The 27,577-nt window shown below is 40.7% G+C and overlaps 6 protein-coding genes across 7 annotated transcripts; 1 reads left to right on the plus strand and 5 right to left on the minus strand.

Annotated features, from left to right (window-relative positions):
• Window positions 1-227: 227 nt before the first annotated feature.
• RB195_013853 (uncharacterized protein) lies at window positions 228-695 on the minus strand (the record flags this gene model as incomplete). Its single annotated transcript, XM_064203853.1, has 3 exons — window positions 228-341; window positions 404-522; window positions 626-695. 3 exons carry the CDS (start codon window positions 693-695, stop codon window positions 228-230), a joined length of 303 nt encoding a protein of 100 aa, XP_064059734.1.
• Window positions 696-2,389: 1,694 nt separating this feature from the next.
• Window positions 2,390-3,606, minus strand: RB195_013854 (uncharacterized protein; the record flags this gene model as incomplete). The annotated part of the gene is made up of 3 exons (XM_013449152.1): window positions 2,390-2,471; window positions 2,522-2,612; window positions 3,540-3,606. 3 exons carry the CDS (start codon window positions 3,604-3,606, stop codon window positions 2,390-2,392), a joined length of 240 nt encoding a protein of 79 aa, XP_013304606.1.
• A 381-nt stretch (window positions 3,607-3,987) lies between these two features.
• RB195_013855 (uncharacterized protein) lies at window positions 3,988-4,494 on the minus strand (the record flags this gene model as incomplete). Of its 2 annotated transcripts, XM_064203854.1 has the most annotated exons (3): window positions 4,035-4,136; window positions 4,241-4,287; window positions 4,392-4,494. In XM_064203854.1, 3 exons carry the CDS (start codon window positions 4,492-4,494, stop codon window positions 4,035-4,037), a joined length of 252 nt encoding a protein of 83 aa, XP_064059736.1. The 2 variants fall into 2 exon arrangements, with proteins under 2 accessions (XP_064059735.1, XP_064059736.1); XM_064203855.1 differs by lacking the exon at window positions 4,241-4,287 and having other exon boundaries at window positions 3,988-4,136.
• Window positions 4,495-8,508: 4,014 nt separating this feature from the next.
• Window positions 8,509-11,046, minus strand: RB195_013856 (uncharacterized protein; the record flags this gene model as incomplete). The annotated part of the gene is made up of 8 exons (XM_064203856.1): window positions 8,509-8,773; window positions 8,829-8,976; window positions 9,124-9,178; window positions 9,234-9,370; window positions 9,428-9,570; window positions 9,941-10,044; window positions 10,885-10,973; window positions 11,028-11,046. The coding sequence occupies 8 exons, from the start codon at window positions 11,044-11,046 to the stop codon at window positions 8,509-8,511; spliced, it is 960 nt and encodes a 319-aa protein (XP_064059737.1).
• Window positions 11,047-11,090: 44 nt separating this feature from the next.
• RB195_013857 (uncharacterized protein) lies at window positions 11,091-12,195 on the minus strand (the record flags this gene model as incomplete). Its single annotated transcript, XM_064203857.1, has 3 exons — window positions 11,091-11,131; window positions 11,655-11,838; window positions 12,112-12,195. 3 exons carry the CDS (start codon window positions 12,193-12,195, stop codon window positions 11,091-11,093), a joined length of 309 nt encoding a protein of 102 aa, XP_064059738.1.
• A 1,111-nt stretch (window positions 12,196-13,306) lies between these two features.
• RB195_013858 (uncharacterized protein) lies at window positions 13,307-17,525 on the plus strand (the record flags this gene model as incomplete). The annotated part of the gene is made up of 10 exons (XM_064203858.1): window positions 13,307-13,407; window positions 13,547-13,662; window positions 14,250-14,344; window positions 14,443-14,547; window positions 15,329-15,468; window positions 15,601-15,706; window positions 15,780-15,829; window positions 15,939-16,032; window positions 16,420-16,547; window positions 17,378-17,525. 10 exons carry the CDS (start codon window positions 13,307-13,309, stop codon window positions 17,523-17,525), a joined length of 1,083 nt encoding a protein of 360 aa, XP_064059739.1.
• Between the last annotated feature and the right edge of the window lie 10,052 nt (window positions 17,526-27,577).

Below are 27,577 nucleotides of genomic sequence, written 5' to 3' on the forward strand. Positions count from 1 at the left end.
AGATCATGCGAGATCTGCTCTTAAAAACGGCAAGATTTTCTACAAGTCAACTTCTTCTTAGCGCATATTGAACCAACCTATCCCAGGGTAAAACAAACGGTTTTAGTTAAAGTCCAATGAAAAGTGCTTTGGAGTACGTGTACACATGAATATTAACGTCTCCTGCAAGCGACAAAAAAAAGTTTTTTTCTTTATTCAAACATGAAATGTTTATTATGATCATTACTTCATCCTAGTACTCGTTTATACGTTGCCGTGTATCCTTCAGTGTCAATGTTCGTCTCCGCTCGAACCTTCATAGTCATCTGGTTGTAGTTTGGCATTTCAAATTGTCGTTCGAACTTTAAAAGTTAGAACATATATTTGTTGTAAAAGAAAGTATAGAAGTATTTCGAGCACCTACCTCTCGAATTTCGAGGTCATTGCGGTTGTTGCCAACGTCGAAGCTTCTTCGCAAAAACTGCTTCAGATGGAACGTCATCATCGGTCCCTTAACTTGCCCCTGTTCCATCATTGACCATCCTGAAACCAACCGATTCATTCACTTGAGAATAATGAGGTCATCGACAACTATTCGAATAAGAATAAGAAAGAACAGTAGTAGCGGAAATAGTGAGCGACCTACCCTCGCTAGAGGTGGTCAGATATGCGACATGAACTCGTGGATCCCTCCTGGTGGCATTTTTCACGGGCATGTAACCATAATCATGACGAACCACTTGGTCGTTTAGATAGTAGGTATGCCGGAAAAATATTATGGTACAGTGCAGTAAATCCACGTAAAGAATTTTCAGTAAAAAAAATAACGTAATAATAATCAGAAACACTGAAGAAATGGTGAGAGGTCTTGCTGTGAGTGCACGATCGATTGATGGTTTGAAACCGCCGTAGGACCAACCACCTCCAATCCTTGCAGGAATCCGATGAATTGGTACCAGACTCGTCTGGGAGGATGAAAAGACTGACTTGATCTATGGGCTAGCCAAGCAAGTCATTGTGCAGATTAGACACGCGTTCGTAAATCTCACACGATTCTGAACTTTAGTGAACATGGTGGCGATTCGCAAGCGAATTGACTAACGCCAAGCACTTTATCGTTTATCATTTAGTAGTGAAAAGCGCCACTTGCACTTAGCTTTCTTTTTAAAGAAATTAAAACGAAATGTACAGGCGGTGGGTACACAGGTGATACGGCACAACTAGGAGAGTACAGAGTGTAGGAAAGGCGGCGAAAATGAGTTGATTGCTTCATGGTTGTCGCAGTTGCTCGAGCGAACATAAGTGCAGACAGGTCAAAACGACATGAATCACGAGTAGTTGCGGTGGATTTGCGTACGTGCTCGAAACGGCGCGGTGGAGGCAGCAGTTGGAGTTGGGAGCGTCGCAAACTGCAGCGATGGTTGGTGCCAGCAAGGGTTCCATCACGCTCCCATGCTCCACTGAAGCGCCTCGAGAGAAGCCGCGTACGCAATTGCGTATGTGCTTCATGTCGTTTTGTTCATACTGTGCTGCTCAAATCGGACTATAGCGTACAAAAACAGTTTTTGGAGCAGAAACTCCGCCCTTAGCTGCCATCTCCGACGCTACATTCGGTTACGTTGAAAGTGCAACATGGTATGGCTCAGCTGTTCGCTTCTGGTAAGGCTTTTTGGAGACTTCGGCGAAGTATTATAGAAGCAGAGGTAGTTCCAACTCTGTCTTCCTTTTTCTCATAATAGCTTCAAACTACATTTCATACATCCTCTAAGACCAGTGCTCAGCTTTCAGGATCCCGAAGGGCTCAGCTTCAAGTGATGAGCTGTCAATTGTTGAACTATCGCCTTCTCGAATGAGAAAACCACTTGTTAGGTAAGAACGGTCTTTGTGCTTTAAAGTACCGTTAGAACAGTGTTGAGTGTTTACAACTACATTTTACCCAAATCAAAATCCTCTGCCAAAATTGAACTCAGAAAAGCATACACTAGGTGATTATCCAGCTATTCTAGCGTTTTATTCCACTATCAACTAAAATGTGACTGCACCAGGATTTCCTCAAATTCGCCATTTTTTGGTCCACAGTAAAGTGCGCCGACTCCCACTGCTGCGGAACAGATGCTTCTAGCAATTCGCAAACAAATTCATTCTTTTTATTAATCTATTTATTTATTTATTTAATACGTAGGCCCGTTCCCAACGTTCACCTAGGTGACCGCATCGTATGCGTGCATCGGAACGCAGCGCGTTTTGTTTCTGCGCTGTCAACGTGAGAATAATGAACCGTACCGTATGGTCAGGAGTCGGTCAGGAAACCCTACGAATCCTTCATTTTATTTAGGGTCTCTTCAGTGGATTATGAGATAAACAACTACAAGTTTGTATGACGAATAGCCTATACTGGATCCACAGATACTTACGTAATATTGATGGCTCTGGCGCCAAACTTTGGTACTGGATTTATAGCGAAGTCAATCTGATCAGGCGGTGGCAGATCTCTGAAAAAAATGAATGAACATCCCCCGTTGAGAATACTAAGGCAGTTTACCTTGATCTGCCAGTAGTTGATTGCAGTGACCAAAGTCCGATGTAATTCTGCACAGGGCGCAGATCCCATGGCATTTTTGATCGGTCATACCCTGCAAAAATTTCTAGTTAATGTGAATTGTGAGTGGAACTGTTTGTGCGGATGCAAGAAAAATCTTGCAATGACTGTTCCCGTTCCTATTGCATCATTGCTGAATGTTCTTCGGTAACCAATTCACTCGAATGAAATATCACCTTAAAACATTAACGACGAAATTCACGATACAAATCTGAAAACTAAGAAGGCTCGGAAGTCGCGCGCGGAATAACGTAGATGTTTGTGAAGATCTAGGGCAAACCTCGCTTTTAATTAGCTATTTTCGCTTCTTGTCAGAAATCCCATAAATTTTGGTTTAAAATAAGCAAATCTACGGGAAAGTTGGCTGTTGTATTGTATTGGTGGGTGAGGAATAGATTTTTGAGATATAGATTTGCATTTATATTAACTTGAGTCATAAAATCCTTCCACTCATCATGGTACCTATTGTTATTGTTTACCCATATCATTGGTTACCCAAACAAGGGATTTTTGTTATCCCTACAGAGGAAGAACCCCTTGAAAATGGATAATCGAAAAATACACCTACACCATGTAATGTTATAGAATTCAAATAAGGTAATAGTGTTGTGGCCACCGGTCAAGAAATATCCGCCAATTTTCATTTTCATTCTCGATACATCTTATTTTCGTTTCTAGATTCATTCACTGAAGGTTTTTTTCTTCTCAAAGCGAAGAACGCTTTGCCATATCGTCCATTTCGACGAATATTTGTGTTAGAAAGTTCTTGAGGAGAAGATTGCAGAGGTGAACAGTTTCTTCGTCGAAAACCACCTTAAAAACCTCCACAAAAAATATGGATCTCGTATTCAAAGTAAAAACAGTATGGAGGTTCTTGCACCATTCATACGTCGTGAATCAAGCGTATCTGGCCACATTTGACAGAAATTTTCGGGTCAAACTCAATAGAAAGTATACTTACTGTCTTCATATCTGGCACCGATTACAACAATCAGAAGAGCGAACAACACATTTGAGAGGTGCGCCATCTAAACTGAATAGAGCTTAGCGGATTCAACGAACCACTAAGTCGAAGGAAATCCCGTGCAAGCACAGTATCTATAACAACAAACAACACAAAGTGTAGGGAGATGATACGAAGTCCCAAGGAAGCACTGCGTAAGCAAAGAACCAGTTACAGTGTTACAATAGCGCATGGTGAGGACAGCAGTGCATGAAAGGAAAGGCTGCAGTCTCGGTAATAGATACACATACACACATGCATATACAAATGGAAAGCGGTTGACGATCGAGAACGAACGGAATGAGAGACGAGGCCGTGCTCGATGGATGGAAACAAGGAGAGATGAGACGACGGCGACGAACGACTGGAACAAGTTCGCCCGGGCAACACCCGATTGATTAGCTGGCTAACGTGGAGAAAGTTCGCTTTTTGAACCACCCAGTACGACCATCTTCAGCGGAGAGAAGATTTCTCGAGACGTGAACCTCGCTTGAGGAACTCGTTTTGGGTGATGGTTTTTATTTTCACGGCGTTTATGAACGTTGTCGGACCACCCTGCAAGAATTATGGTTGGAGTATTTCATTATTTATGTAGAAAATGGCAAAAATTGAGACCAGCACTAGAGAGCAGAGTCCGCTACGGCTTCCCTCTGACTCACTTTTTCAGTTGGTGGCAAATTTCGTTGCACGGATGACCGCGGCGCATCTGAAGCAAACTACAGACTGTCTTCGCATCACACATGCACTCTCTTTGCTCTGCTCTCTCGAGGTCGAACAGAGAATTTCGATGGGAACCGCAACTAGACGTACCTACAACAATAGCTAATAAATCGCCCGCTACGCCGTTTCCACAGTGGCTGTTTCCACATCGTCGAACCGTCGTAGTGCGAACAATTGTGTTCCTTGTATCCATGGAGGAATATATCTGGCAAACTCGTGTGGAATCATGGGGGCCTTACGAAGACTAGTGAACTCGTGCTTTTTGCTGATACCAATAAGACATTAACTGGTAATTTCGTGATGAAATTTTATTCTGAACGCTGAAATGACAGGAAAAATTGTCTTAGATGCACTCTTTCAGTGATGCATAATGCCTGGTGCAGTGAACTCGTTCTATTGACGAAATCGACGTCGCAGCGAATGACGATTTAATCGCTCGCGCATTCTCGCACGACTGAGTGGGGCGTGGTGGCTTTGATTTATTCGATTTGAGCCTTCTTGCCTACTGTGCAATGATCAATCGAAACAAAAACTTCAGTTACTTACCGAAGCTTTTCTTGAGACATGAATATTCATCTTGTTCAATGCTAAACTGTGACTCATTTTATCCTTCAAAGAAAATCCATGACGCTTTTTCGTAGTGGGAATTTTGGCAGTCCAGTTTACTTATGCCTTGTCAACTTTGAGAATATTAAAATAATTCTCGACGAGAGGGAGGGCGAGAGGTGCTTGGGGCAGGATCAAGTGTTCATTTGGCAAAAAAGCTTCCTTACAACCACCCCGCATAAAATACCCTCTCGACAATGACCCCCATCTCATTCTGGCTAGTACCGCTCATATAGCAATCAAAAGTAAATGCAATAAATCGAAATAAAGAAACAAATTGGACGCTTAAGAAGTAAATTAAAATGACGTAATATAACAAAGTAATAATAAAATATTAGTAAATAGTGCTATAATAACAATTAATATATAGTTCTACAAAAATAAAAAATTAAATAAAGTATACAATATAATCTAGATGTCACAGATAGCTAAAACAAACATTAGTGTACTGCTATAAGTAAAATAAAAAATATAGTATAATATAGACTCCACATATAGCTCACTGCAAAGACTAGAAGTGTATCAGCGCACATATGACATATGCGTACATATGCGCACATATGAGTTGAAAAGATGAGGAAGCTCTCAACGTGTTCTCGACGATGCGACTTTTCTCTCTTGACACTGATTAGGGATACTCAAAAGTTCAATCCCAGCGGAATCTTGAAATCTTTCTTTAAGAATCTCTTTGGAAAGCGAAAAAAGCAACTGATAATGCGAGAGGACACCTTCAGAAGCATTTTCGCCCGTCTCTTACGAGTTACAAGCAAATTTATCTTTTGCCGTGATTACAGACGGTCAATACATCGATACCCATGGAAATGTTGATTTTGGCAAAACGGAAGGGAACGATTCGGAGCGACACTTTACCTTCGACTTTTTCCAAAATTGTATTTACAGCATTATTTACGGCAGCGATTTGAGGGTGGTTTTAGCAATCAACGCGAATCCCTGATTGGAAATGACTGAAGAAATGGCTTTTTTGGATTGAAATAAGCATGCATAACTTATTTCCAACAGAACCTAAAAAGACAATTAAAAGAGCATTCCGTAGAGGAAGATTTGCGTTGTGAAACGCTCGAATTACATATTTTTAAGAACTTTCTGTTTTTTTTTTATTTTGAGAGCTAGTTAAGGAGAAGTTTAGAACATTAGCATTTTTTTAATTCTCAACTAACATTTGAGATAACGAAAAGAAATACAGAAGAGTTAAAAAAGGTTCTGGTAGTAAAAATTTCCCGCTTAAACCCTTCATAAACCGAATTAGTTTTCATTAAGTTTGAGCAGAATTATTGAACTTCGTTCGAGGTTATACAAGTCGCGGCGCGCAACCGAATTTCTGAATTTTCGCCCTTTTCTCTTGCGAGATTATGGTAGCGAAGTTGAAAAATTCGGTGCCGCATTTTAATAGGTAGAGCATTAAGGAAAACTCTTTAGCGCCAATTTTGATCTCTGTAGGTGTGTCGGTTCTCTCAAAAGCTAGCTGAAAAAAAAATTTGAAAATGGGAGGAAAATTTTGAAACTTTTCTCGACCAGATTTGAAAAAAACTGCAGAACTAGCAACTCGTGCAGCCTACTTTGCACTAGTTTTATCCCTATCTCCGGCTGTAGATGCCTTTTTTTCGCTAAGCATCGAAATTGCTACTCTGAGTGATTGAATGAAAGTTGATTATTGTTAAATAAGGAATGTTCTCATTAAACGCTTGAACGCTGAATGCAAAAACCTCACTTCTGTCAGGGATTGATCCGTGACCTTTCAACCAAAAAAAAAGTGGCACTACACCGCGCTATGCCATCCGTGGACTCTGTCAGTGACATCACTGCGCTTGTTCTCACCGGAGTACGCATTAGATTACTAGAACTAAATTTTGCACTTATGACTTTATTTAACAACGACTATCACTCCTTCTCTCTTTCCTCTCTTCACTTCTTTCCTCTTCTTCCAGCCCCTCTCACGATTCCTTATTGCTCCCACAACTCCCTTATGGCCCTACCGTCTCGAAAATTCCAGCGCACGCCTGACCTTGAGTTGGGTGAAAGAGCTGCATCTAAAAAGTATACTTAGGCGGGTAGGAGAATTACATATAGCTACTCAAACGAGTTTGGGAGTTAATTTTGAGTTAAGAACTCAAGTTAATGAAGAACTGCATATCAATAATAATAAAATATAGTATGATGAAATATATACAATATAATATCAAGTGAAATAATATGATATAATACAATACTGTTTTTCAAATTGAAATTAAAGGGAGGGTAATACAAAATAGAGGGTGTTGAGATCTCTCCATGAACGAACAGGTAGTGTTAACGGTGTAGTTCACGTGCTTGAGCGCGATTACGCGAATTCCTCATAATTGCCCAGAAAAACGGCTTGTTAAACGACCTTGCTACACCGGATTCTCCTACGAAAGACCAAGCAACGTGCAGCCTCTACAAGCTCAGCGCCGCCAATATCAGCAAGCAGGAGAGAGCGTGATACGTCCAATGATCATTCGCTCGCAGACAAGGCGCGTGTGCGCGCTCTCGCACTCACGGCACGTTACGAGGTGCCTCGTAGAGACATTCGCTCCGCCAAAGTGATCCGTTCTTTAGGACAATTAAAGGGGAAGTCTATATCTACACACCTCTCCCTGTCTGTGTTTTCTGCTTTCTTTTTTCATTCGTAGAAACCGGGCGTTCGAAACAGGAGGCAACCAAGCATATTCAACTAGTCGAATAAGCTTGAGAGCACTCAAACATCCAGGTACGAGTAGCTATCCATGACAGTGCTTGATCTACGTCAAGTATCACGAAGTACAATTTTTCGAACACGACAGTTCTGGATCGTCCATGACATATCTTCAAAATTCAGCTGTTCCGTTCCTTTTCGTTATTGTAGCTGCTTTTCGAAGTTGATAATGGTAAAGAAATAGTGTTGGATTCTTTACCAAACTTGCACTGATTTTAAAACTATCATCTATTAGTTTTTGTTTATTGCAACCCATGCGAGATTGCACAACTGTTTGTTTCTTTACTCAAACTAAAGTAGTGTTAGAAGTTGCTGTTCTTTTGCGGAAGCACTTTGCCGATTCTTATCATAGAAATCTATTATAGAATCGTACCGGAACTACTAACTTTGCCATTGCTCTCTTATACATCTTATTAAAAAAAGGATAAAGTCACACGCATATTAATCCCTTCAGATGCGCCAACACGAAATTCGTAATCACTGAAATTCGTAATCGTTGAGGTTTTTGAACACGTGTTGGCCTATACAATGACTTGCGGAGGCCAGCCGATGATCAAGTCAGTGTTTTTATCCTCACAGACAAGTCTGGTACCAATTTATTGACCCCGGATAGACGAAAGGCTTGGTTTGCACTAGGGCGGTTTCGAACCCTCGACCATGTGGCTACAACGGACCTCTAACCGACTGCGCCACACCCGCCCCTTATACATCTTATGGTTCTAGGTTATTTTAGTATGTTGTTTGTGATGTGCATTTTAAAAGAAACTACAACCTTATCCAATTATCCCTGCTGTACAAATAAAACATGTATTCGTGTTCTGCAGGAATGTGAACTAATGTGTTGAGAAGGCACTATTTATAAACAATATATCAACATGAGTAGGAATCAACCAAGATCTGTGAGCTTTTTGGTAGTTCCGATAAACGTTTCCGTACAGCTGATCCTTGTCGATAAGCAAATGGAAACACTGGCGTATTATGGAACACAATCAGTTCACAGTGATCGTCTTCTTGAAGGAGTACTAGTCCCCCAGCACACAATCGATCACGTGTTATGGTTGCCATCATTGCGGAATTCACATAGTCAGATTCAAGAAACGAGTGAACAATTGCAGATGGAAGCTCGTCTTCACTCCTAAGCGATACATAAGTCTTTTGAAAAATATAATTAATTAATTATTATTACCTACCTATCTAGCAGTTTCTTCGCAAGCGATCTACAAAAGTCGGCTCTTGTGAGGGCCTCACCGCATCCGCTGACACTCACGCCAATAGACCTATTTTTGCGTCTTTCTGCCCACATACCGCTCCCAAATATAGTGCAGTGACCCAAGCGACCTTAAGCACATCATATTAAGAGCCAAAACGAGAAATGCTAAATCAATGATCTTTAGAACTGTAAGTATGCAATAGTTCGCCTATCTAATTAAGGAGCAAAACCCTCATAGTCATTGTCGTGAACGTTTGTACCATCTATAGCCTAACCTGGCGTCTTCAGTATAACTCCCCCACTGGACGTGCACGCCTCTACCACGCCATCCTAAACGAAGAAATGAAAGAAAAGAAGAAACACAAAAATTAAGCAATTTTCTTACAATGACAGAAACAGCACCAACGGTGTCCATCCTAGATTCTGCTATTGATCCCCTCTTCTCAAGAGCCTTTCGTGCTTTCACCCACATTTGGTGGGTGTTTTCAGTGCATAAGGTACTGCTGTCACACAAAGGAAAGCCTTAAATTTCCAGAAATCACAAGCAACACCTAGTATACCTTGCTAGTAGACTATCACCTTGTCTTTGTGCCCAGTCCTCTGCTCTTGGTCCTACTAGAACCATCGGAGAGATGAGGCCTTCGCACGATTTGGTGAGTGCCACTGCTCTTGCAACTTGACAAGGATTCTGCAAGCGCGACACTGCTCCTACTGCTCCAAAGCTGAATTTAGGGCATGAAGTAAGCATGCGCCAGAATACATGCAGTAAGAATGCAAAGATATAATCTGAGATTGCAACTTGTCGATTGTCGAATTGAAGGAAGACCCAATATTGGACAAGTTGCAATCCCTATGCCAAGATGCAAGGAAGGTCGAACTTTCGCAATTCTGACAATCTGAGATACTTTTATTTATTTCTGTTATTCTTTATCTATTTCTATCACATTTTCTTGTCTCGAATACCATTCGAGCACTTGGAGCGAGCAAATATCCTTGTCATTAGGTTTTAAGAACTATATATTTTAAAATGTTTGGGAATATCAAGGAATAAAACACTATGATGTATACGTACGCTGCGTATATATAACTAACCGGAATCCTTCGGATGACATAAAGCCAGCCTCACACTCCGTGGTCCCTTCCATGGTTGGATTCGAGCCAAGACCACAATTGAACGAAGGATCGTCTTCAAGGCACTGAAATGATCAGTATAATGTTAATGGCCTTATATCTTAACAATATTTGCTGTTTGACTCCAGCGTGTTTTTCTGTCCTTCAAACATTTCTCGTCATTATAGTCAGGTCAAAAGGGCATGAAGCTCGGTGCAATTACGTAAGTTGCTGCGTACGAAGCGGCGTAGAAGAGCTGCGCATGGGATCGATGAGGGACCATCGCGAACAGCTGCGAAGAGTGCTTGCAGCAAGGGTGCGTCCTGGATCCTAACCGCTACGTTCCATCGCAGCGCTTCGAGCGCCACCGCTCACACAACTGCACAGAGCTTCAGGCCATTTTGACCTGACTATAAATGTATATTCATCTCTTCATTTTAAGAAAGGAACATTAAAGAAATTCACCATATATCCACCATATATACGGATTCGTTTCATCGTAGGAGAGGCAAAAAGCCATTGATTAATATGCTGATTCAGTGTGTTATAACGCACACCCTCGCCACAAACCAATTAACACTGGGAATTTTTGAATTGATACATATTATTTAGAAATTGATGTGTATTTTTTACACCTTTTAGGCTTTACAAAAGCTATCTGTTAGAAGTCTAATCAACCTCCTAAAGCGAGAGCTTCGAACAGTTTTTATTTCAAGAGCCCTCAACTAGGATGGGTTATTGGACAAACTCAGTAGAATCAGCTTCTATGAGCCCACGTAAACTATATCTAGAGAAAGAAGTCTGAAAATCTTTTTAACAAATTTAAAATCTATCTAACAAATAATTACAAGCATGTGCAGACTAGCGGTTCCAGGGAATACAACAATGCAATAAAAATCCAAAACTAACACTGGAACCGACCTCACCGAAACAGCAGATACGACATCACATTCGACATCACGGAGGGCTTCGGCACAAGCAGTGCTTAGGGCGCGATCCACACGAAATCCTACGCCTGAGCAAGCACAGATTACTGGCCACGACATTAACAAGAGAAATATAACGTCACCTCCGTGAACAGCAATCATTGTGGATCTCTAGGAACCACTAAGAGCGAACTATTAACAATCATTCAGAAGAACCAGAATGAATCAGTTCGTATTTTCTGAGGGACTGAAAAACGATTAGTTTCGAGGCCTATGTTGACGATGGAAACCCCAATGAGATTGGAATGTAAATCTGAATAGATAGTGAACTTTCTTGACAGGAAGTTTTTCGGAATTAAAAAAAAACGTTTTTATTCTGAAGTTGTTCAGATTTTATATGTTATGTCACTTTTAGTTAGGTTCTTTGGAGACGTTGGAAACATTTTCGAAGTCTCACGAAGGACGCTTACTGCAATTGAAAACAACTTGTAGTAGAAATGGCACCGATCACTTCGAAACCTGTTAAGGAATGCTGCTCCACTGTGATTAACTTTTAACGAATTGAAAGAAATAACGACATGACACTAAAACTACAGTCGGTTTAATAAAAACACTTTGTAACAATTCAGTCAGGGAAATTCCACGATACAGTGGAACTCAGCGGCCAAACAGGTAAACTTCAAAACAAAAACAGGGTGAACAAAAAATCACACTTAGAAGCACCGAAGAAGTCGAAGAAATGAACACATCCAGCAAACGCTTGGACTTACTATTCGATGTGCTTTCAATTAAAATAGGACCCAAAGAGAAATCAGATGGAACGTGAAGACGAATGGGAGTGAATCTTCCAGAACTGGAAACAGCAGAACCCGTGCGCTCCAGCGCGATGAGCCGCGACGCGGCCGCTGCAGCAAGAGTGCGGCAAAGACGGTGACCAGTTGTTTGCTTGTGTGTCTGAAGTAATGCTTGTTTCGTTTTCCAGTTGGGATAGCAAGCAGCAATTTCCTCTTCAGAATTATTCTCCTGATGTGCATAAATCTATAGTTCTTTTTTTAAGTAGGACGTTAGATCTAGCTGTGGTTCAGTCCATGAGAGTGTTCCACGTGTTGATTTCGTGCATAAGTTCATTTGCAATGCATACATATCTTCGCCCCTCGTGTTTTTGTAGGCTGAGACGAGATCGGAGATTGGGAACTTAGACCGGAACGCTCTCACTATTTCTTTTACCTTCTTGTACTTCAATTTTCGAGCGCGAAGTGTAAATATCGGGAGGGAAACTAGAGATCTGTGAGGGAATTCTAACGGTAACATATGAAAGTGATGTTCATGGTCCTATTCAATAGATTTAACGTGTGGTTACATAAAAACATCACCGAAAGGCAAGGATCAAAGTTATTTCCAGTGTGCAGCCTTTTCGCGGGTATAAGCACTTTTCTTTACAAAAAATGAAGAGGTTCAGTTTTTGTTACTGGGTTATTTCGAAAATCAAACAAAAAAATCAACAATATTAATGGCTGAAAATGAGGTACGTCATTATGTATATTGTATACGTCAATGTATACAGTATATAGTAAGGTCAACACGACTTCAAGCATGGTGCAGTTACGTAAGCGGGTGCGCTTGAAGATGTGCGGTGAAGCGTAGCAGTTAAAGGCATCACCACCTCGAATCTGAGGTGGTACGGATTTCAGGTGGAGTATTCGTATTATAGTAGATTATGGAGAGGGGGTGATTCCGTCCATTTCTTCCCAATTGCTGTAAAAAACGGTCTGGAAGATGCGGGGCGAGCACAAGGCTGTCGCGCTCCAACCGAACTCGTTGTAGAAAATAGTGCGCCGAAACGCTCGAAGCCGAAGCTTCCGGGGCGCTTTCTACGGCAATTAAGAAGAAATGGACGGAATCACCATTCTCTCCTTAATCTACGATCCCGTATACGAATACTCCACCTGAAATCCGTATCACATCAGATTCGTGGGGTGATGCCTTTAAGATCGACTGGGCACCCATATTAGCACCTCTCATCGTTGCAGTTCCCAATGGTCCCACCTTGATTCCAACCGTTGTCTCCACCGTGCCTGTTCGAGCCGCTTATGCAGCTGCTCCGTGCTTCATGTCGCTTCGACCGAGTATCAGTACATTTAATTACTTAATTTAATTACAGTAATACCGTGTTCTCTCTACTTAGTAGAATATAAACGGATGTTAAGATATTTGTAATTCCAGTCTGAAAAGTGATCAGTAGCTGAGGGTCGAGCTAATGCTGTGCTCTGAAACCACTCCAAACTACTCGAACGCAGAGTCTTTTTTCTTCTCTTTTTTGTGACATTTAGCCATTTCCGGCTATTGTTAAAAAAACTGTTTAAACGAGGATTTTTGCGCGTCTCGAGACGATAGCAAATGGTATGTTAAACAACTCTTTAGTATGTCAAATGATTGGGACAACGACTGGTCAGATACCCCTCAGGCGGGGAAACAACAGGGATTTCATCAGCAACAGCAGCAGCATCAGTACCAGTCATATGGGTGAGCGTAATCTCATTTTTTTTTAGTTTTCAGGCTTTCACTCTTCACGGTTTTTTTTATCAACATTTTTTAACGCATGCAGTATTTATCTGTTCCCTAACAGAGTTGTGATAGTCACGGCAAAAAGCAATACTTTCAGGGGTTATTCAGAAAATCAAGGACAAGGATACCATCAACATCAATATCATGGCCAACCTATTATCCCTCAACAACAAAATTACAACAGTTATTATTCCCAACCAAATTCTAATGCTGGTATAGTCATTTGAAACTTTATTCTCAACTCGTCAATGATCAACCTAGTAAGGTTACGCGTTCACGTGATGACGAATTTGCATTTACCGATCGAATTATTGTGCAAATTAGCTGCAGAAATGTGTATCCTTCGGAACTGCGTTCGTATGTGAAAAAATTGAGTACTTGATAGTGGGCAGAAGCACTTCTCGCAAATCTGATTCTGCTCTGGTCAGCTTTCTGGAAGAAAGTTAGATCTCTACCCGAATGCACGACATCCATGGTTCAAGCATGTCTTAAAAACTGTGGACTCTTCTGTAAAAATTGAGTTGGAGTCAACTATTTTGAGACCATCTTCGCCTAGGTTGCTCTGATGCATAGACGCGATAGTCGGAGCCGGTGCTCTGACGCCCTTCACTTTTGAATGTTTGGGAAAAGGAGCTCTTTCACTTTTAAATGGTTGGCGGAATTACCCCCTTCACTTTTGGACGGCTGGCGAAAGGACCACCTTCACTTGAGCTGCACCCCTTGAGCTAAACCCCCTTCACCCCCCCCCCCCACCCCCTTCTGGAGGTAATGTATTCAGGTTCAATTAATCTTAAATTTAGGATTCGGCTTCAATGCTCAGTCGTTTATGGCAGATCCTATGATGCAAGCTGCTCAGCAGTTTGGAGGGCAGTTTGCAGAACAACAAAAAGAAAAGGTTTTTTTTTTTAAATCAGCTGTGCTTTTTTGTCACTTTTTCTCAATCCACTATTCGTTCTATTATTCCTCATTTAAATTTTGTCTGTATGAATTTAGCTGACGAAATACTTGAGTGCTTTCAACTTGAAGTATTATTTCACAGTGGACAATTCGTATGTTGGAAAGAAACTTGGAATCCTACTATTCCCTTTCGTTCATTCTGTGAGTTCTTTTAATGCTGAGTTTCTGGGACATCCATTTAATTCTTCGTATCCCACCAATTTGCATCTGATATTCACATTAGGATGTCTAGTTCTTTTTTTTTTACTGATCTGTGTTCTAAAGCTACTTTCGGCTACACATTACACATTATTTTTTGTAAAGCTGGAAATATACAATAGGAGAAGAACAATAGTTCTAAACCTGAGATCAGATCAATTTCTGACCGTTAGGAAGCCCATAAAAACAGTCTGTAGACTATTGTAGCGGTTACGTGATGCGACTTAAAGACAGTGTGTTGTGGAATTGACGTAGTGTGTTAACGTGATAGAAAACACATGGTTCGGGGCGAGACAACGAATATGAACATGATCCTCTCAACTTCCGTTAACCGTGATGAAAAAAAAAACGGCGTGGAAGGCGGCGTTCTTTCCTACGAAATCAGTTGCAACGTGCTATCTGTGCAAGCATCCACATGCGAGCGGTCGAAGACCAATGGGGTCTCTTCAGCAGCGTACTCATGTAAAAAAAAAAATGAATAGGCTGGTGAGGAGGCCGAAGTGTGTAGAAAGGTTGTGCGTTTTAACGTGCCTCGTAGAACGTAAGGCAGTTCCCACACCGTTTTTTTTCGACGGCTATGAAAAGTTGAGCGGGATCGTGCTCATGTTTGTAATTTACACCTCGACCTCTGTGCTTTCCATCTGCTTTCCACACTACGTCAATTTCGTGATATGCTGCTTTTGAGCGATGGATGTTTGCAAGTGTACTTATGGTGTTCTTGCAGGATTGGTCTTTAAAATATGGAGGTGGAGAAGATCCTGTACCAGCTAAGGAGGATGTTAATGCACCAGATCTATACATTCCATTAATGGCTTTTATCACCTATATACTTGTATCAGGCTTTGTCTTAGGAACACAAGGACGGTGAGTGTTTCATATTATCAATACGTAAGCTCAATTTCGCTGATGTATTCATTAGATGTCTTGGAAAGAACAGCTTTTTTGTCTTTTGAATAGTTCTGAATTTCTTTGATTTCTTCTCCATGTATTATTTAGCTTTTCACCAGAGATGTTAGGCATTCTCACAAGTAATGCATTCATTTGGATTATAATTGAAAACATCATAATTTTTGTCAGCAAGTATGTACTAAACATATCGCAGGTAAGAAATCTGATCTCTTGTTGTGAACTGTCTCATTTGGCGCAGTTATCTTGATTTCCCTCTTCCTTTTCAGAGTCTTTCTGTCTGGCATTCTCTAGCGTACAGCACGTACAAATTCGTTGGGTAAGTTAACAATTGGTCAAGATAATTCTGTGCCTTAGTAATTCGTAGAGATGTACTCAAGAAATGCTCTTTTAGTGTCATTTTTCCACAAATCCCCTAAAATTTTCAGGATGATCATCTGTTTATTGATGTTCATGGCAGGAGGAAAGAGTTCTTACTATTGCGCACTTGCCTACACTTCCCTCGCCCTTGTTTTTTTCTTGGTAAGTTGATGCTGGGTTCTGAGACAACGTGTCTATCTATAGCTGCAAGCAAATTTTGTGAGCTCAAAGCAGGACACGTTCTGGTACATTTCATGTTTGTTTTCGAAGCAGTTTTATAGAAATTTACGTGTTCTTGTTTGTTTTCTTTTTCTGAAGTAAATACTGTGGCTGTATTCTGGGTCATATTTAATTCACATCACTATTTTGGTTCATGATTTGTATCCCACCAGTAGAAATGAGCTTTTTTCGCTCAACTAGGAAAAAATTGTTGGTAGTTTCTTTAGTACTTTTAGTTTAGTTTCTTTCTTTTATTAATACTTCTTTAGTTCACTTTGTCTCTTTTTTAAACATCCTGATATACACATCCAGTATTTCTTTTTATTTCAGCTTCGTACTGTTAAAAATTTTATCTTCGATTCGCATCACTTCGGAGGTGAGGATGGTCGGAAGAGGAAGCTGACGTTAATTCTATTCATTCTTGTATCCCAGCCCCTCATAATGTGGTGGCTTACTAGGTTAGCATTTGCATTGATTGTGCTCGACACCATATCCTTTGTTTCCATTTCATTATCCCAAGGAAAAAGCGGAAAGAATTAGTAGAGCAGATAACGACAGATAGAGACCGTAGTTTACAGCGTACGCTTGCGTTGGGACCAGTTCTTTATCTCGCTGCCTTGGACTTTGCTATAATGCAGACTGTTGTTTAAAACAATTTCTAGTAACCGTAATATGGCTGTTCTCATCATACTGTTATTACTAAATATAAGAAAATCTAGCACTTCAGCTCACAGATTTCAACCCAGAAGCCTAACGTTGTGTTGGTGGGTTTCGATTGCTGTAGTGAACGTTGTTTTTATTATGTGATACGTGCGCATCTTGTGTTTTCTGACTCTTTGCAAATTTGCGTTGATCATTTCTGCATTCATTGTCTCATTTGGTGATGCATCTGAGATGAGCCACTCGCTGAAGTTTCACTTTTCATTTTGAAGTACCTTTCCAAACAGATGGATCACATTTTTGGTGCTTTTCCTCGTAAGCAGATTTTGTGTTGCTCGTGAAATGCGGGCAAAATTCGATTAAGCCGGTGTAACTTCTGGCTGAATTGGCTCATCCAAGAATCTGAAAGATAGCTTGTGTTCAAAGGCTCGTATCAGAGTTTTTGTATACAAAATTTGATTTCCCTAATCACTAAAAGTTGAGTGCGGATATACATTCAATATGTTATTTAAAAGTATTGTAGTTTGCATGATTTTCTTGTCGTTGCTTATTTTACTTTTCTTTTCATGTATTTGTTTTGGGAGGTGTTTAGCGTCTATGACAATTCTTAAAGGTTTGTAATTTTCAGTGGAGTAACTAGCTTCGAGTACGGAAAATACAATTTTGCTCAAATGGCCATGGGAAAAATGGGAATGGGTGACGTGAAGGCACAGGACATACCACTGACCGCTGATGGAGATGTGGATTACGAGGCTTTGCTCAAAATGCCGCAGTAATTCATAATCTATTTCCTTGCCTTGCATAGTATATTATTTATTCGCCTTGTCTGTGTTACTTCGTGCCAAATTTTAATGTAATGAAAGTATTTCTTTGGTATCAGGAAGTAATGTTATCTTTGTCCACCTTCTCATAGCTGTAGCTGGTTCATCAGGTAAAAAAGGATATCTGAGAGGAACCCAGCATGTTTTCTGATGTTGTTATTTTTGCTGTTTGTATCATTGTAGAGAACTGTGAGATTTCATGTAATATTTATTGATTGAACCGTTTAGATATTATTCGTATTATTGGTAGTAGCAAGTGCGATGAGTTTACTACACATGAAGTATAAGACTAGAGATTAACTTATCGATTGGGCAAAATTCCTCACAATTGGCGTCGAAAGCGACATGGTAGATTGCTGGTAGGATCAGTTAGTACCCTCCTCCACTGAGGGCGTTGCACAATAATTGAATGGCGACTTCATATAGGCTACCTGTACTCCTATTCGTCAAGAGCGTGGTGGGAAATACGCTTCCTCAGAATTTGAGTTAAAGGATAACATGATTTCCCAACCGATAACTAACGTCAGCGCTTTGGCGCAAAATGTAGCGGTGTGCTTCCCATTAAAAGGTGGCGCGAAGTGGTCTTCCCATTAGCACTACTTTCTTGGAGCTACTGATCACCTGAATGAGTCATTAGAAGGCAATTTTCGGGAAACTGTTCCTTTGAGGAGGCACTGTTCTTATTATGTTCTGCTGGGTGAGTGAACATTGTCGAGAAAAAGTATTCGATCGTATTTGTTTTCGAGTATCACTCCATGAAATTGATGAGGAGTGCTTAGTCTGATCGAGAGACTTGAAGCGCAGTACAGTTGCATAACGGTGGAGATGGCGATGGGACCATCGTGAACTGCGACGATAGGTGATGTCAGCAAAGGTCCCTCCCCCCTCGATCCTAGCCGCAATGGTCCACCGCAACGAGATCCATATCGTTTTGACCCACCGGACTCTATCGCAGCTGGCTCCACTCGTACCGCAGGGAAGAGGGAGCGTCCCACCGTGTCACTTCAAGCGAAACTCTTTGTATAATTGTAGCATGAGTCAGGTGTTTCTGACTTGACTGTACCATAGGGCGTCATAACTGTAGAGAGGCACAATGAGACCTTTTTTGCGGAAGCTGACGCGAGTTGTAGCGAAAAACTTCCGAAGTGGGAGTGGATTAAACAGAAAATACCACAGATATGTTGTTGTCAGCTAGAACTTCAGAAGAAAACGGTACTGCTCGTATTCCTACCAGGGTCAGAAGCTTTCAGCTGAGTAGATTTAAGGTGAGGTTCCCACATTTTTGTCTTGGAACTTTGTATTTCGATTCTACTGTGATTATCATTATTACTAGTGGTTATCCTACGCTAATCAATCCTAGCGATAGAGATAGCTTCAACAATATCCATGACTGTTACGAGATCGACGAGATGTTGATTCCCTTATAGCGCTATAGATTTTCGTTCGACGAAGTATGTAATTTAAGGAATTTTCTGATTGATTCAATTCAACGATTGATTTAAATTTTATGTTAAGGTGGATGTCTTTAAAGGCATCACCCCACGAATCTGAGGTGGTACGGATTTCAAGTGGAGTATTCGTATACGGGATCGTAGATTAGATTAGGAGAGGTGGGTGATTCCGCCCATTTCTTGCTAATTGGCGTGAAAAAACGGCCCGGAAGATACGGCGTGTGGACACGGCTGGCGCGCTCCAATCGGAATCGTGGAAAATAGCGCGCCTGAAGCCGTATCTTCCGGGCCGTTTTTTACGGCAGTTAGGAAGAGATGGACAGAATCATCCCCTCTCCTTAATCTATGATCCCGTTACAAATACTCCACCTGAAATCCGTACCACCTCAGATTCGTGTGGTGATGCCTTTAAGCGTGCAGAACTTGCAGTTATGAGAAAGAACTGTGTATGCATACCGAGTGCAGAACCAGTTGTTTGTTATCGTAACCCTCTCAGGATGAATACACATCGATATTGTGCGCTCAAGGAAGCAGGCATATGAAAAGAATGTTTGACTTTCCGCCTTCACCGCATTCTTTGACTCAGTTCCGTTGCACTCGTTTCAGCGTTTGCTTACTGCTCTTTGCTGAGACCTGCCTCAAAAAATTTATACGGGGCCAAGAGATTATTTATGAGTACAGTGTGTTATTATTATTAATGTGCTTGAACCAACTTTTTTCCTTCCCGTGGACAGCCCACTCCTGTCTTTCTAGTCAACTTTCCCATTCATTCCAAATACATGCAGAGATTCACTTATAATGAATGGATTTTCAACGTTCTGAGTTCTTTTACTACTTTCTCGTTGCAATTCCACTTAATTTAATGTTATATATTTGTTTCGACAAATACATCTTTCGGAAATGTGCTTGCCGCAACTCGTGGACGAAAACGTACTCTTTATTATATTTACTGTTATCAAGGTCATCGTGACGTGTTCAACCAGCTGTGCGGTACAGATATAGAAGAGAAACAAAAGCGCCGCGTAGCGAAGTCTGGAACGGAGACACGCTGGCGCACTCACAGGAAAAAGTCATAAGTAGATAGACGTATAAATATGTAATGATAAAAGGGAAGCATGAAATTGAAATAAAAATTCTGTGCAACACAACAGCGTCGAACACCATCAATTGGTGTTAGTTTCTTTGTTCTTTACTTTTAAAACCTTTTAATTTTTTTTTCAAAATAAATTAGGTACATGAGGTGTGGATTTTTTTCTTGAGTCGGGCAAAAAAAAACTGGGCGATCGTATCAAACCAAAACGTATCTAGTGACGTTCGAAATCGAGTGTTTGCAGCGCGCATCCATAATCGGGTCGATCCCAGTGAAATGATCAAGCAAATTAATTCGAAACGCCTTTAATGAAATGAAACGTAAGTCTTCACCCAGTACGATCTCTGAAACAAGCACCCTTTCGCTGTACCGACGGTATAGGCGTCATAGTAGTGAAGGAAGAGATAAGCGCGGATCACCGAGTAAACCGGCTATCTTACCCTAATCTGTGAATCCTTTCCATGTTTTGTTTTCTAGTCAGCTCCTAATGAGATAATTTCATCCACACTGAAAAGAAAGTACTCTTTACCTTTTTTTCGGGAAATATAGAGGAAATCTTTCATCACAATCTTTCTCGGTAACGTTTCCATGAGAATTAAATCGCCATTGTTCCGTTACGAGAATTTTTTCGCCATTTTGTTACAGGAAAAGAAACAGACTTGAGGAAAATTGCACCGTCTGTAATTAGCATTGGAGTTCCAAGCGATCCGACCACATGCGTTTAAGTGCATAAATGGTTCATGAAGGTGGTTCCAATTAACTCGCTTGTCTTTTTGAAATATTTCATGTTCCTGTTTGCTTTTTCCGCCCTTCAGAAAATTCAACGTTTCCCTCAAATTGTACACGTGAAAAAAGATTTGCTAGCATCTTGTTCACAATTTGCCGGCGACACTTGACGATTCCCGCTTGGTTTTTTATAGGTTTGATGAAATTGTTGCAAGCATGTTATTCTGCGCTTTCAAATCGTTAACATTTCGTATTCGGCACGAAGTTTTTCGTCGTCCCACAACAGCTGCCGCGGATTTTGCGACCGGCTGATTGTCATCGATGTGCACTCGTTCCATCGCGCGGTATATCGCAATTCACTGAGGATTACGCCCGATCAGCCGTTTACGCTTCCGGTTTTGGAGCGTTTTTTTCTCGCCTCAACGCCACCGACAACCGCTCTCTTGCCCGCTGCTCATGGTTTTCGACACGCATCTAAACCGTCAAAATGACATTCGTTTCATTCGTCGCCGTCCCATGTGCTATGACTGGTGTCCCTGCGAGGCCTATTCCTTCCGCTGAACTCACATCAGTTTCTAGAATTTGACCTATCACAACATAACATAACTATTATAACAGCATCTTTTTGAGTCTTACCCTTTCACGTCACTTCTCTTCTTCTGAAGTGCAGTCACTTCATAAGAGGAGTCCACCTTTCCGTACTGTTTATTGCTGAAATTGTTCAACATCGCGCGCCGACTAATTTAATTTTTCTGATTTCAATCAAATGTTCTGTGTTAAAAGAATAAGGAAAGTGAGTTCTGATAATTTCCAAGTACTCTTTTCTTGAAACCTGAGAGAAGTTTGAAGGTACATGCTTAGCATCGAAAACCTCTAGCCATTTTGAGGCCTTCGACAAAAAAACGAGGTTGTCGAAACGTCCGGCCACCACTAAATTTTCAACAAAACCTCGTTAGTAGAACATAGAAGAAAACATAAATCCAGATTAAGTTCTGTTTTCTTCTCACTTTTTCTTTTCTGTTTGTTCAGCTTGGACTTCTCTTTTCTTACAAAGTTCCAAAAAGTTAATGCAGATGGAGGGAGTACAATCACTGGTTTAGCACTATAGCACTCGAATAATGATGAAGAATTACACTAACTACTTAATTGTAGAAGTTTGGTAAGCGCGCTAAACCTGGAGTGCTTCTAAAAACAACTTCGCAACAGGTTCCTTTTTTGTTATAGTGGCAAGGATATTTATTAGCTTTTACAAAAATCAAATATTGTCCGGTTAATTTAGAATTAATTGATTGCTTAATGAGTCCTCTGGAATTTCATGAAATGTCACGACAATCCATTTGAAGGCTGCACAGTTCCCCCTTGCAAATCCACCCAAGCTGAAGCCACGTTTGATACGTAGTTCACGTCCTACATCGAAGTGAAGAGAAGTGGGGTTAGAAGTTGCCACAAGAAAAAAGGGAACAAATCATCCGGACATACTTTAATTGAATGAGAGGAAAAATTATTCGAATATAAGAAAAATAAATAATTTTTTTGGAGCTTCAATTGCGGTGCCAATTCTTGTTGTACCATAACTTGCGAAGGTGGTTCATTGTGAGGTTGTTCGAGTCGAGTGAGAATGTCTTCGTCACCTCCGTTGTCACACGTAGAAAAACCCTTGAAATAACTCACTTTCTTGGAGGTAAATGGAAAAATATGGTGTTTGTAGCCTTTCATGTAATAATATGTGCATCAATAAGAAGAGACGGTTTCTTTTTCTAGAGAAGATTTCCCTTTCAAATTTCTTCCTTATTTAAGATTTTGCTTCATTTTTATATGAGATTTCCTGCACCGATCATGATCTTTTTCTGAAGGTTTCAGTTATAAATCAGCTAGAAAAAAATGAATTGAGAGCAGTCTGAAAGTAAGCGTTGGAAATACATACGTACGTAAGTGCATACATTAGAAATACCGCACATTGTTCGATAGAAATAGATTGAAATATCCCTTTGTTTTTTTGCGAAGCTTTCTCTCAAATGTTGAACCACATTTGACAAGCCAGATACTCGTCAATTTCGGAGTGTTTATCGCCGTGTGACTGAAACTGGAACGAATTTTCTTTTTCTTTGATGGTTGCCGCGGAAGTTTCACGCCTGGCAAGCGTTCAAAGAGAAGAGTATTTTTTGAGTGCGAGCTACCACACGTGAATGTCGGCGTCCCCCGCGTAAACCGTAATGGTTCGAACGTCACTTCTACTTTTCGAACACTGCTTGCAGTGACCTCAAATTTAGAAAAACTGGAGACTAGAATCTTGAGAGATGGACCGCTCGGTTTACCTCGCAAGGTTCCAGATTTTTGTGTAACAATTAGCTGACGGCGTACTTTTAACTACGTAGATAGCAGTTGTTTTAGTGAAACTGGTTTCTTCTCTTAGCAATTAGGGTAGTTCGCGGTTTACCGGCCGTTGGGCCTCTTTTTTTCTACTTTTTGCATCTGAGAAGGTTTTCTAAATTAAAACTCTCATTTATTGAAGAGAAATCGTTACTGTTTCTCCTTCCTCTGCAAAGTTGTGAAAACCGACAAAGAAATAATTATTATTTGTGTGAAGAAAACCGCTTCGATCAAAAAAAAAAAAACCAGGGTTTTTAATAACTACCATAATGAATCGACCACGTTATGGTTATTTTGATCGGATCGATCTTCTTGCCACAAAAAAAACAAGATCAGAAAGCCCTTTTGAACTCCAATAATTGATCGGGAAGGGATCGCGCCACAATAATGTGACGAAGCGCGAATTTTATATCCATTTTTATAGCGTTTATTACTTGTAACGTAATATGGATTTTATTCGTGATCATCGTCATTGATCGAATATTTGGCTTGCATAAATTTATTTTTTATTTTTCCGCATGAAAGAATTGCTTTACCTCTACGGGACTCATTCGCGTCATCATCTCACTGCTGTTAACAATTGCTTCGTCGGACAAACTGATCCCTCTGAGTCCTTTCTTTCGATTTCTGGACTCGTCCCAGTTCTTTCCCTTCTTCTGTGAAAAGGAGATTCCTATCTCTATCTGATACTGAGGAATATTCAGTACTGAGATATTCCTCCCAGAAAAGATCCATTTCCAGGAAAGGTACGTGTGACGAATCCTTGTGTCGGAATTTTTGTGTTAAGATCGTTCCAACACCACAGGTTTTTAATTGCAACGTCCTTGCCACTAAAAACTAAAACGTAAATTGTTGAGGATTTAATCACGAAACGCGGCTCCAGAGAAGAAGTGTCGAAGAATTTCACATTTAAACGAGTGGTTCCGCGCTTCAAAACAAATGACTGAAAAAATGTTCTGAATGCATCATGACGATGTTGGGCGTGGTAGTCACAGATCGTAACTACCACACTGGAGTCGACCACATTATGGTTATCAGAAAATGTTGTGTAACCACACTTTCTGCTCTTCCAAGGTTAGACCATCATTTCCTGGGTAAAAATTGGTTTAACCAAAAGGAAAAGGAGTAGAAAAAGAACGAATCTTCGAGGATGAAAATCAGCTGAGACCTTTGCTTTATTACTGGTTTTCGAGAAATAAAAGGTAACGATTTAAGAAGAATTCAGTAGGATCGGTCATTCACCGATTGCTCCGATCCGGAACTCGTAATTGAAAAGGAAAGAAAAAGTCATTGAAAAGAACAGTCTCTTCGAAAGGTCTGGAGAATACTTCGAAGATTCTGCCGAGGTAAAAACAGCTGTGGAATCTGTAGGCAACCAAGAATCATTCGTTCTACTCAATACATAAGAATCTTCCTGAGTTCAATAATCACGCCAGGTCATATAGACTTCTTTGCAAAATTTAAAACTTGTTGCAAAATTTCCACACTTAACTTCTTGGCATCGCAAACTGAGGTAGTACTCCTAGCGTGAAAATTGGATCCTCTCACAGGGGATGGACCTCTTCTCGCTGTTTCCCAAATCCGGAGCTCTGGCTATGAGCCAGTCTCTTCTGTTTATTTCTTTCGTCATTCCTCAAGAACTTCACCATCGACGGCATTGAAAGTTCTGGAAAGGCCTCATACTATTCGCCGCTACTCGGAAGGAAATCACTCGCTAATTTGAACTGGCGAAATGTAATGATATGTCATCTTGCTTCCATGCAGCGAATGAGAGTTAGTGAAACGAATTCCTCCCGATTTTTGCGAAGCGTTTAAGAAGACCGGTCCTCGTCGGTTGACATGGAAGAAAAGTATGTTCAAGAGAATAGGAGGCCCTTGCGAAGAAAACTAAGAACACCCGATTCCGCAAATGCCTCTTTAACAACACCTTTCTTTCTGCGTTACGTACATTTCGGAAACCAGGACACTTCGTAACGAGGAGAAGGATTGAAAGGCGGTCAACCTCGCCAACTTTTAAGTCCATATACTGAGTTGAGGGTATTTCGGAATGAGTACTTAGGATAAACAAAGGTTAAAGACCACGTATCACAAAAGCGACGATCCTGAGGCCCCTGTGGTCTGGTATAATGTCCGGAGTGTAAAATTTGATCAATACGATTTCTAATATGAGCGTGGTCCCGCTGAGTTTTCCTTAATCGTCTTGAAAAAATGGAAGTGGCGTCTGTCCATACGAACTGTGCAGCACCTTTCTACACACTCTCGTTTCCTCAGCACCATATTCAATGCTTTTACTTGAGTAGGCGTTGAAGAGAGCTCATTGAACTTCAACCGCTCGCTCGTGGATGCGGTGCGTTCACAAAGATAGTCCTTTTTGAGTGCCTGTATGAAGAAACACCGTTTTTCTGGACGCTTAAGGAAAGATGAGCGGAACCGTGCTGGTTTCCATCGTCTACAACTCGAGCTTTATATTCGCCCATGGAGAATCCAACAACGTCAACTTTCTGAGACGCTGCCTTTCAAACGAACAACATGAAGAAAGTCGGGAATGCTGATGTCAGACTTCTCTTTGAAGTCCATCAATGAAGAAATCTATTCATTCGGTTCGTGAATGAAGTAGGAAGTACTATGTAAGGATACACTAGGAGTAAACCCCAATGTGGTTCGGGTTAGGCACTGTTTACAACAAAAAAAAAAAAGATAAAGTCACTGGCGTATCAATCCACCTGGGATGCACCAACGCGTTTTACTGGAATTCGTAATCGTTGGGGTTTTGGAACGCGTATTGGCCTACACAATGACTTGCGGAGGCCAGCCGATCATCAAGTCAGTGTTTTTATCCTCCCAGACAAGTGTGGCACTAATTTGTTGACCCGGAGGGATGAAAGGCTTGGTTTGCACTAGGGCGGCTTCGAACCCTCGACCGTGGGGCTACAACGGACCTCTAACCGACTCCGCCACGCCCACCTTTTTTACATCTTATGGTTCTAGGTTATTTTAGTATGTTGTTTGTGATGTGCATTTTAAAAGAAACTACAACCTTACCCAATTATCCCTGCTGTACAAATAAAACATGTATTCGTGTTCTGCAGGAATGTGAACTAATGTGTTGAGAAGGCACTATTTATAAACAATATATCAACATGAGTAGGAATCAACCAAGATCTGTGAGCTTTTTGGTAGTTCCGACTTGGTTTGCACTAGGGCGGCTTCGAACCCTCGACCGTGGGGCTACAACGGACCTCTAACCGACTCCGCCACGCCCACCCTTTTTACAACAAAAATCCTCTCTAAATTAAATTAAGATGTTAAATTTAATTTAGTTTTCACATTCATTCGTTGCAAATTCAAATGTATCAATTTCAATAATTGTAAATGAAGTTTTAAATGTATCAATTCAATTGTAATAATTGATAATTTGTGATTTTAATCTAATTTTCCGAGATAGCTTCTTGATTCAAACTTAAATAAGAGTTTTTTTTTCATTGTTTATAAATCATCTCCGAGAGTAGAACACTCTCGTGCAACCGCTGGACGAGTTTGTGGTAACGAGAGAATTCAACACAATTAGTAAGAATGGAACAATAACAATAAACTCATTCATCAACCAGTTTCAGCTTGGCGCTTTTGACCATTTGCTGTTTTTGTTCTGCATTTATGTGTATATTATATTAGTGAATTCGTTTTCGTTAAGCACTGCCTTCACGATAGCGTTAAAAGCCCTCAGGAGCTGATTCACTTCTTATTTAAATTTGTCCTTCTTTTTTTGTTTATTTCACCTGTCGAGAAATTCCCATAATCAGCTGTTAAAGTTTTATTTTCTTTATTTCCGAAATAATTTACTCTACATCCAGGATTTTTGCTAAAGTAGACACAGTTATTCAAAACGCCCGAAAAACACATTATGAAAAATGTATTCACTTGTCTAATCATATCTGCCGTCATTTCCTCTGAATCCACGAAACGCTGTCCTCCAAATTCGGTTTCAAACTGCGAGAATTTGTTGAAATCGGCTGCGGCAAGATCAGTGGACTAATTCAAATACAGCAATCATTATCATTATTTTCAACATATTGTTCTTTCAGCCATACTGACCAATTTGCAGTGGCGCTGCCCTGCAGGAAATCCCCGTCGGTTTTGACGCGTTTTTCAGTTCGCTGAAATGGCTAAGCCTCAACCAATCATTCTCTCGGCTTTTCGTCATCTGAGACACAAACCTTTGAGAAAAAAGCTGAGTTTAAAACCCGGTTCAGCTGCGACTACGCGGTTGGTCGGTGGTTCGAAACTTTCTATTGTGTGGGTTAAAAACGCGTTCATAAAACCTCAAACGAATGTGAGTTGAAGTGAACGCGTTGGCGCATCCCAAGCGGATT

This window comes from Necator americanus, chromosome V, assembly GCF_031761385.1.
Source record: "Necator americanus strain Aroian chromosome V, whole genome shotgun sequence".
Classification (NCBI taxonomy): domain Eukaryota; kingdom Metazoa; phylum Nematoda; class Chromadorea; order Rhabditida; family Ancylostomatidae; genus Necator; species Necator americanus.